Consider the following 10,000-nt stretch of genomic DNA (forward strand, 5'->3'; position numbering starts at 1 on the left):
AAACAGACATGCAAGAACGCACACACACTCAAACACACACACACACACGCGCGCACACACATATACTCACAGCCCCCCCTTCCACACACACACACACAATGATTACACCTGCAGGTTTTTGTATTTTTTTAGCCAGACTTGACAGGAACCTATCGCAGCGATGACACCCAGAAGTCGTGCTAACCATTTGGTAAAGTACCGTGGGATTCCAATGAGTTTAAACCCGGAACAACGCGGTTCTAGACAGTGCGTAGGCTACCAAGTATTATCACAATCACCTTGCAGAGAAAAAAATACAGACATACAGATCGTCTAATAATTATTGCGAATTTTGCCTTTGATTTCAAACGAGTGGTATATGTTCATAACATACACAAGTCACGGAATGGTATATACAGTGGACGCCGCTTAATAAAACCGCGGTTAATAGAGCCAGCCGCTTATAAAAGCCGATTTCAGACGGTCCGGATTTTTCACTATATCTTATGTATTAGAAAAAGCCGGTTAATAAAACCAACCCGCCGCTTATTAAAGCCAGTTTTCTCAGAGAAATCACGTAGTTTGTGACTAAAACTCACATTATTTTGTTCTGATGTGGAAGACGACCAACAAACAAACACTCATAAAATCGTTCTTCTCTGCCGAGTAATGATTCGTGACGGTGACAGTGAAATTATTGATGTACCGAAGTGATCAAAGTACACGTACATGTACATAATTAAAACAAAAGTTCCACATCCTTCGTGAAGTTTTGTTTAGATTCAAACAAGTGTAAATGACGAAAGAAAGTGACTGAGTGACGTAAACAAAAGAGAAGATTTTTTTTTCTTTCGAAAATGACGTATTCCTGGACCGCCGGTTAATAAATCCGCCGCTTATTAAAGCCATTTTTCGTCGGTCCAGAAGTGGCTTTATTAAGCGGCGACCACTGTATCAATGTAAAACTTATTGATTGCTCTGTCCGAAAAGCATGTTAGATTTGGGAATTATCTCCCTTTGGTTGCACCAGACAACAGGTATTGCCCTTTTTTGGAAAAAAACGTGTTTCTTTAAACAAACTTGTGTTTTTTGACACTTTCAAATGGAGCAATTTTAAAATAAAAGGTTGCAATTACAGCCTATGACATCCTTCTCCGCAGAAAAGCATACGTTTTGAGCCGATTTTGTAAAACCACGCGCGAATGATACAAACAAGGGGGATGTGACCCAGATGTTCGACAAAAAATGACAAAGGGTGACAATAGTATACGTAGCGTTGCGCCCTGACAAAGCCAAGAAATTAAGTCGATTGTCAGTGTATTGAGTATTTTAAGCAAATGTCGCAGACCAAACCGGAATTTAAGCGAAGACATTCTGGGAATTTAAGCATATATATACATATTGGGAGAAGACCGAACGGGAACTTAGTAAAGCAGGCAAGTATTTTTTAACGCAAGCGACTGTATCCTCGACAGACTATGTCTCAAGCCATTTCTTTCCCTTTCATTGCAGAGCTTAAGATTGGACAATCGTGCGATGCAGGAACCAAACTTTGCATTCTCGATGCTGAGTGCCCGAGTGATGGTTGGAACAAGGGCAGGTGCACCGGTAAAACTGGTTTAACTGCCAGCGAAGACAACACCAAGTGTGGTGTGTACGTCGTGAATTAAGCCTTACCAGAAGCCTATCATAATAGAAGCACATTACTACTATTACTAGCAGTCGACACGCGATGATACATATGTCCTTTGACCTTTCCTTGGGGATATCCCGTACTAAAAATAGAATACGGGATTGTGGGAAAGCTGTTCAATATGGCACGCACGCACTATATTCGATTTTCAATACACGACTCAAAACCTTTGGGATAAATAAAAAAGAAAACAAATAAAAGTACATAGAGTTAAGAAAAGAAAGAAAAATTGAGAACAAATGTTTTACAAAAGACTTGCCACGTATTGGACTCGAACTCGAGACAGCCGGACTCTGCATGCAAACGTACTACCACCCCGCCACGGTCTCAACCAAAACGTGTGGAGAAAAAAAACCTTGTACTGCAACGTGGCCGCCGGGATTATTGAACGAGCATTTGTTGGCTAGTTGCCCCGTTCGTATTTGTGATGTGTACGTTTTCTTGTTCTCATCATTACATGTAGTCGCGGTGTTACCTATAGGGCATCACATTTTCACCAAAGCCGAGGTTACTAAGAAAATTATAATGGGAAATTCTGGGGAAATTGTCCCGCTGGAAGTACTCAATAATTATGCAATGTTTTTATTATTTGGATTCATTACACCATCCAACACGTTGGGAATGAAGCAAATAAATAAAATACAAGAATTACGAGTTCAGAAACAAATATGCTGGATTTTGACGGCGATAGCCTCGATTTTATAACTTTTTCAGATCGGCGTGGTCGTGGTAAGGACGTAGGGCTGTGTGAACGGGGCCTTAATAAAATGTTTGCCGCATGTTTGTATGTAGGTAAGGGCCCCGTCACACAGCGCTACGTCCTTACCACGACCATGCCGATCACGCCGATCTCAAAAAGTTATCAAATCGGGGCATATCGCCGTGAAAATCCAGAGCGTGGCCAAACGTGGGCCAAACGTGGGAAGATCTCCATTAGCGTGGTTTGGTCGGGGTGGGATCTGCGAGATAGGGAAGCTGCACGCTCCCCCAAATACTTATTTTGAACTGCACAAAACAAGCGTAGCCGGGTCGTGGCGCAGTACAGTCATGATGTAGTTTTTACATTTAGTCAAGTTATGACTAAATGTTTTAGTATTGACTGGGAATCGAGATGAGGGTGTGGTGTATATATGTGTGTGTGTGTGTGTGTGTAGAGCGATTCACTACTGAAATTTGACATGAGAGTTCCTGGGATTGATATCCCCGAACGAGTTTTTTCTTTTTTTTGATAAATGTCTTTGATGACGTCATATCCGGCTTTTCGTGAAAGTTGAGGCGGCACTGTCACGCTCTCATTTTTCAACCAAATTGGTTGAAATTTTGGTCAAGTAATCTTCGACAAAGCCCGGACTTCGGTATTGCATTTCAGCTTGGTGGCTTAAAAATTAATTAATGACTTTGGTCATTAAAAATCTGAAAATTGTAAAAAAAAAAGAGAAAATTATAAAACGATTCAAATTTACGTTCATCTTATTCTCCATCATTTGCTGATTCCAAAAACATATAAATATGTTATATTTGGATTAAAAACAAGCTCTGAAAATTAAATATAAAAAACATTATTATCAAAATTAAATTGTCAAAATCAATTTAAAGACACTTTCATCTTATTCCTTGTCGTTTCCTGATTCCAAAAACATATAGATATGATATGTTTGGATTAAAAACACGCTCAGAAAGTTAAACCGAAGAGAGGTACAGAAAAGCGTGCTATCCTTCTCAGCGCAAGTACTACCCCGCTCAATTTCACTGCCTTTGCCGTGCGCGGTGGACTGACGATGCTACGAGTATACGGTCTTGCTGCGTTGCATTGCGTTCAGTTTCATTCTGTGAGTTCGACAGCTACTTGACTAAATATTGTATTTTCGCCTTACGCGACTTGTTATTTGACATGTGCTGGATTTTGACGGCGATTATACCCCACCTTCGAAGATGAACGGACCGGCTGATGGTGGTTTTATCACGACCACATAGACCTCACCACGATGCTACCACGCTGCTTGTGCGGTAATGGCGTTATCGCTACGTTCTTATTAAGACTTTGCCACGCTTTCTGTAGGCCACGACCCGGCTTTTGTGCAAGCGTGGGGAGAGCGTTCAGTGTCCCGACCCCACCCCGACCCGACCCCGACCCCACCCCGATCAAACCACGCTCATGGAGATCCTCCCAATTTTGGCCCACGATTGGCCACGCTCTCGGACAATTTTACAACGTAGTAGAAGGGGCGTCTGTGTGTGATTGGGGTGTTAAAGAGTGTGACTAAAAAATGTATACAAAGTGTTGATGAAGAAATCTAAACAAAGGAGGCTTCGTGTTGCGCGGGGACACGTCAGCAAACGGGCATGTAAGACAATGGGTATTATATCCAGGTGATCAATTGTTTTGCGCATTCATCGAGTCTACGGACAAAAGTGACATCGCCGGTAGCGGCGCCGACGTCGCCTTTTTATGTAGATTCATGTGACTTGTGTTTAATTAAATGCACCGCAGTAGAATCAATGCAACACAATGAATGTTTACTGCTGTCGGGTCAATGGGAACGACTGTGAGAAAAACACGATCTTTCTTTCTTTCTTTATTTGGTGTTTAACGTCGTTTTCAACCATTCAAGGTTATATCGCGACGGGGAAAGGGGGGAGATGGGAGAGAAAAACACAATCTTATCCTATTAAAATACCCTTTGTGGAAATCCTTGCACAAATTGAGATTTCGTAATGATATGGATTGACGGGAAAGACTTTGGTTTGCTTAAAAGTAACAGACATTGTAGAAAGGCACATTTACTTTCTCAGAAACTTGAAGGAACACCGCGAAGAAGGCAGAATTGTGTTCTATTTGGACGAGATATTGGTAGATTACATGTGTGTTCGTACCCTGGAAGATGTCTATTGTTCTCAGGATGACATCCAGATTAGTACCATTGCTCTCGTTATCATTAGCATATCCGACGTAAGAGACAGTGACGACAGCACTTTTTGAAACCCACGTCTCATCTGATGACTGTTATTTATTTATTTATTGATTTATTAAGGAGATTTCTACAGCGCATAACTAAAAGCATTATGCGCTTTACAATATCACTAGGTATAAGCACACGCAGACATACTCTGATTAAATAGAACTTAGCCTAACAAGACATACTAAGAACACTAAACATTTGAGTTCATACAAAAATAGAGAATTAAATTAAATACTGGACAAACGATTAAAATAAGCTTAAGGCCTACACCGACTACAATGGACTATTTCAAATACAAAAATTTAGTTAACTATAAAAGGCAGTGCATAAAACTCCATAATCCTTAGAAGGTCGAACAAATAAAAAACATAAAAGACTATTTAACTATAATTACTTCGTAAAAGATAATAAACATGGTATACAAAGCTGTAATTTTTAACAACAAATCTAAAAAAAAATTCATGCCATATTGCACAACACATGTTGACACACATCAGAAGCAAGACAGGTGAGCTGTTGTGATTTATTGACTCCATGAAGATCGATAATATAACTACGATTCGCATAGCAAGAGTGAAAACATATCCGACAAAGTGATATGGTTGGAGAATGTAGAAACCGAGGAGCCACGTTCTGCACGAACACAATAATAGAAGTCCGCCTTCAGCCACCGGTGTGGCCACACATGGTTTACACGTGCTAATACCTGGTGACCAAGTAACTCAAGTGGCCTTGCAACAATAGCTACAAGGCACGTTTACACTGTGATTAAGTCGTTTCAATCAACACCTAATTAATTTGCCTTTAAAAAAAACCTACTCTGGTAAAAACAAAACCCGTGATGGTCCCGGTGCGGGACACCATTGTACAGGGAGCAAATATTACACCGATTGGTCCCGGTGCGGGACACCATTGTACAGGGAACAAATATTACACCGATTGAAACACGAAGTACTAAGGTACCCCAAATGATAGATACCTGCCACTAGAATCTTTCAACACTTGATCGTAATCCACCAATCAGAAATTTAATTGTTGACGTCATTGACTCTCCACTTTTTACTTTTTTCTCTAGTGTGCATCTGTTCCGCAAGGACTTTTACCACCCAGGACTTGTGTATGAACAAACACACCTGGTTGCTAGGTGTTCAAACATATATAGAAGCCCCCAGATAACGACGAGTCACCGTTAGCTGTGATTCTTCAGGACAAGGAGCAGAGCAGTCTTCTCGACAACAGAAAACTATCAACCAACATAATGGCCAAGCTCATCCTGGCTTCTGTTCTCTGCATTTTTCTTCTGGTCAAAGGTAAGTCGTTTTCTGTGAACTGTCTGATGAAAAAAGGTGTATATTATTTTCGCCAATGGAAAAAAGTTTCTGATCACTTTTGCTCAAATGCAAAAGGTACTGACCTTCAGCCAAAGGGCGAAACGCTTTCACCAGAAAACGCTTTCACCAGAAAACGCTTTCATTGATTCCCCTTTTTTTTCTCCAAATTCTTCTTCTTCTGCGTTTGTGGGCTGAAACTCCCACGTACACTCGTGTTTTTGCACGAGTGGATTTGTACGTGAGTTGTTCTTCAGTACTGGTGACAGAAAGGGGGAAAAGTGGTCAAAATTCAAATCTCCAGTTTTGTTTTTGAAATATAGCTTTTCATCAAGCAGAAATACTGTAGTATCTGATGTACATAAGAAAAAATCACTGGTTCACATGGTTCTTACATAATCTAACTTTTAAAGCTGGTTTTTGTGTGTCTGTGTGTATGTTTGTATGATGACGATAGGACCCGAAACGGCTGCACGGACTGAGACAGGAATTGCAGAGAATGTTCTTTGCCACTCGAGTCGTGTCATAGGGTACTTTTGGAATAGTAAATTTGAAAGGATTCTTTAAAAAACGGCGGAAAACATTATATACCCTGTGAGCTATCGAGGATCCTCCCCGTCTGGGCTGTCGAAACATGGTCTTGTTAAAAGACGTTTTCAAAAGATACACTCGAAGCACTTGTGGCGAAGTTATGTTGCCAAATCATCAAAGATCAACATTTCACTACACGGATCGATGCACACAGTCGAAATAGATGTGACTTTCACACGACCGAAGACTACTTGCAGACTAGCAGACGACAACATCTAATTATCCCATGACCTGCCTGTTTGTCTCTGTTAGCTGAGGAGGTGATTATTCTGAATTATTCCCCCCTCTGCTTCTTTACCTCTGTAAACTTGTAGGGGTAGTTATTTTTCGATAATGACCCAGCAACCAAACAAATAACGACCCAGCAACAGCCTGAATCCTCGATAGTGCAATGGGTTGAGAAGTTGTTCTGTTTCGGTACTAGGGGAAAGGCCCTAATTACCGGACGGGCGCCTAATAACGGACACGCGATATCTCAGAAATGGTAGGTCACAAAAAATTTTTTTTTGCGCGAAACGATTCAGTGATATCCCCTTACACTTCGCACCAAAATAACATGGCGACTGAACGCACGCATTCTGCACGGGAAGTGGTTTTCTGTTTTTCGCACTCTCACTGTAATTTTAGACATTTGTAAACTAAGTGCAGCAAGAAGTTACGACTTTCTAAGATGAATTGATTGGTTGAAGTAGATAGTACATACACTCTATTAGTAAATACCATGCAATACGACGTATTAAATGAACGCATTTTTCAACAGCTGCATTGTAACTCCAACTAGTGGGGTTTGCCAAATACCGTCCACCACGTGCGCCCAAATAACGGACTATGTAATATGTGTAAAAAATATAGGTCCCTGGCAATATGTAATAAATATGTGTGTGTGTGTGTGTGTATGTGTGTGTGTGTGTGTGTGTGTGTTTGTGTGTGTGTGTGTGTGTGTGTGTGTGTGTGTGTGTGTGTGTGTGTGTGTGTGTGTGTGTGTGTGTGTGTGTGTGTAGTTGAACGTGCGGTTAATTCGCTTGACTAAAAATAACGCATAACCCTCTCTCGAGAAAAAGATACATATCTTCATAAAAACTTGCTTTTTGACTGACAAAAGTTGCAAAAACCAACATAATAATTAAATGTAAAAATACATGAATGTTCACAAAAAAGAAAACGGTTGCAATTGTTAATTAAAACATGGTTTCAGCAACTTTTGTTACTCTATTAAGCAGCGAATTTTGTGTCCGGACTTTGGTGACCCCCTGTCCGGATTTAGGCAGTAGGTTCCCCAAAACCGGACAATTTGCCGAAAAATTCAAACCTTAATAACTTTTAAAGTATAACAGATTTTTTCAATTTTTTTCAACATGAAGATAAAGGTAGGTTAGATCTACAATAATCCGTTTTCAAAATTGCGCTATGTTATATACTTTGTGAGAAAAATGGGTTTAACCTTAAGTGTCCGTTAATTGGGGCCTTTCCCCTACTTTTTGCGACTGAAAAGTTCCGAACGCTCTAATGTACGAAGTATACATCTCTGGAGCAAACAATACAAACATACCGCATTTAAATTAACAACTACAGGCCTGAACACATGAATCTCCATATAAAATCCATGAGTTCGGTTGTTTTCTGAATCTAGATCTGCCGTGCTCAAACCGTTCATCACAAGCAATTTCCCAAGGCAAGTAACTCATACTTTGTCTAGCGACAAGAGTAGTTCCCCTTCTTTTCACTCAGTTCCTTCGACAACTTACTGCAATCCGACGGTCAGTTTTCAACAATATTTCATTTAATAAACAGATCACACGCAACCAAATGCACACATCTCATCAATTTAAACAACATAAAGGGGTTTCATACACTATTTTCCCCAGAAAACTGAACTTCATACAGTTTTTAACGTTGGAACACGGGTGCAAAAGTTCGTCTGCTAGTCCCATTTGACGAAAAAACATTATCCTAAGCGATACCAAAACATATACAGAACACACAATATCTGCCTTTGCCGCCACAGCAGAATAACAGCATATCTGTGTACTTGATTTTAGCCCAAAATAGGAAAACTGACAAGAAGTGTTAACAGAATGGAATGATTTGCACGGAACTATACAACCGCGCATTAATCGATCGCCTGCGCAGGTTGACTGGTTGAGTGAATAGGATTCGATCAAACTTTCGCAAAAAAACTCCTCTTTTCTTTGAATAACTGAAGAAAGGAGGAATAAAGAGGTTACACACCTCGTCTCAGTGATTATAAAAAATAATGGTCTCAGTTCGCGGTCATGAAAAAGCTCGCTAAAGCTCGCATTTTTCATGATCCGCTAACTTCGACCATTATTTTTAATAATCACTGAGACTCGGCATGTAACCTCTACTTATCCATTGCAACCATATGGATTATCCATCACAACCGAGTCTCGATCTCAACTGTCCTTGGTCATTGTCTTTGATTTCAGAGTACTTTAATTGAATAATTTATAGAGGTCATCTGCATATTCAGAGTTTACAGATGGACTACTTTTTTTCCACATACGACTGAAATATTTTATGGTGTCAAAGTCAATATCACGTATAGGTACAGGCCTACATGTGTCAATATTGAGAAAATAAAGAATACTTCATACGATACGCACATTCTGCATGGATTTAAAGAGCGGAGTCGAGATATTTCGCTGGCTGAAGCGACTGCATGGTCAAAGGCATGTTCAACGAGTATCGCGAGTGGGATCAAGGGACGATACTCCCTAATTTTTACACAGACAGCCATCTACACAGAACCGTGAGAGAGAGAGAGAGAGAGAGAGAGAGAGAGAGAGAGAGAGAGAGAGAGAGAGAGAGAGAGAGAGAGAGAGAGAGAGAGAGAGAGAGAGCGCAATCAAAACACAACCCAGTCACCTGGTAGTTCGAAAACTCAATCTGAAACTGACATCGATTGTCGAAGGCATGCCTGCGGTGCATAACTCTCGAAAAGTTGTCGTAGCTGGGAACCCGTTGAGATCCATTCCAACGCCCCAAAAATTATCAGAAGAGTCACCATGAAGTCAAATCAAACGTTAGGTTTTCTCATTTGGTTATTTGCTTTGGCTTTAAGTGTATTGCTTCGATTGATAGCTGAATCTGCTTGCAACCGTGCTGTTCAAGACTGTTCGAACTGTCGTCTGCTAGACGGGCTTGTGTGAATCCGAGTCGAGTAAACTGCGGGGTTCAGCGACAAATGAGGGAGTGGCATCAAAATGAAAAGAAGAAGACGAAAAGAAGTTGGAGATACAGTTAAGATATATTGGTGGGGCTCGTATGTTGCAGACGCACTAATCAATCATTCACATCTTGCAACAAACATCATACTTTGTGATATTGTTCCTTATAATTATTTAAGAGATTTCAGATACAGAGCCTTTTCAGAAATCGTTTTTTTTTAAATTTTTTATAGGGAATAAAAGGCTGCATTTACAGCAGAC

At 40.4% G+C, this 10,000-nt stretch overlaps 1 protein-coding gene across 1 annotated transcript in view; it reads left to right on the forward strand.

Moving 5' to 3' along the window:
- Window positions 1–5,890: 5,890 nt before the first annotated feature.
- LOC138948410 (prion-like-(Q/N-rich) domain-bearing protein 25) overlaps window positions 5,891–10,000 on the forward strand; it is a 47,259-nt gene continuing 43,149 nt past the window's right edge. The window contains exon 1 of the mRNA XM_070319946.1: window positions 5,891–5,942. Within this exon, the coding sequence (XP_070176047.1) occupies window positions 5,891–5,942 (52 nt within the window). The remainder of the gene's footprint in view (window positions 5,943–10,000) is intronic.

The sequence above is a fragment of the Littorina saxatilis genome, linkage group LG15 (assembly GCF_037325665.1).
Source record: "Littorina saxatilis isolate snail1 linkage group LG15, US_GU_Lsax_2.0, whole genome shotgun sequence".
In the NCBI taxonomy this organism is placed as follows: domain Eukaryota; kingdom Metazoa; phylum Mollusca; class Gastropoda; order Littorinimorpha; family Littorinidae; genus Littorina; species Littorina saxatilis.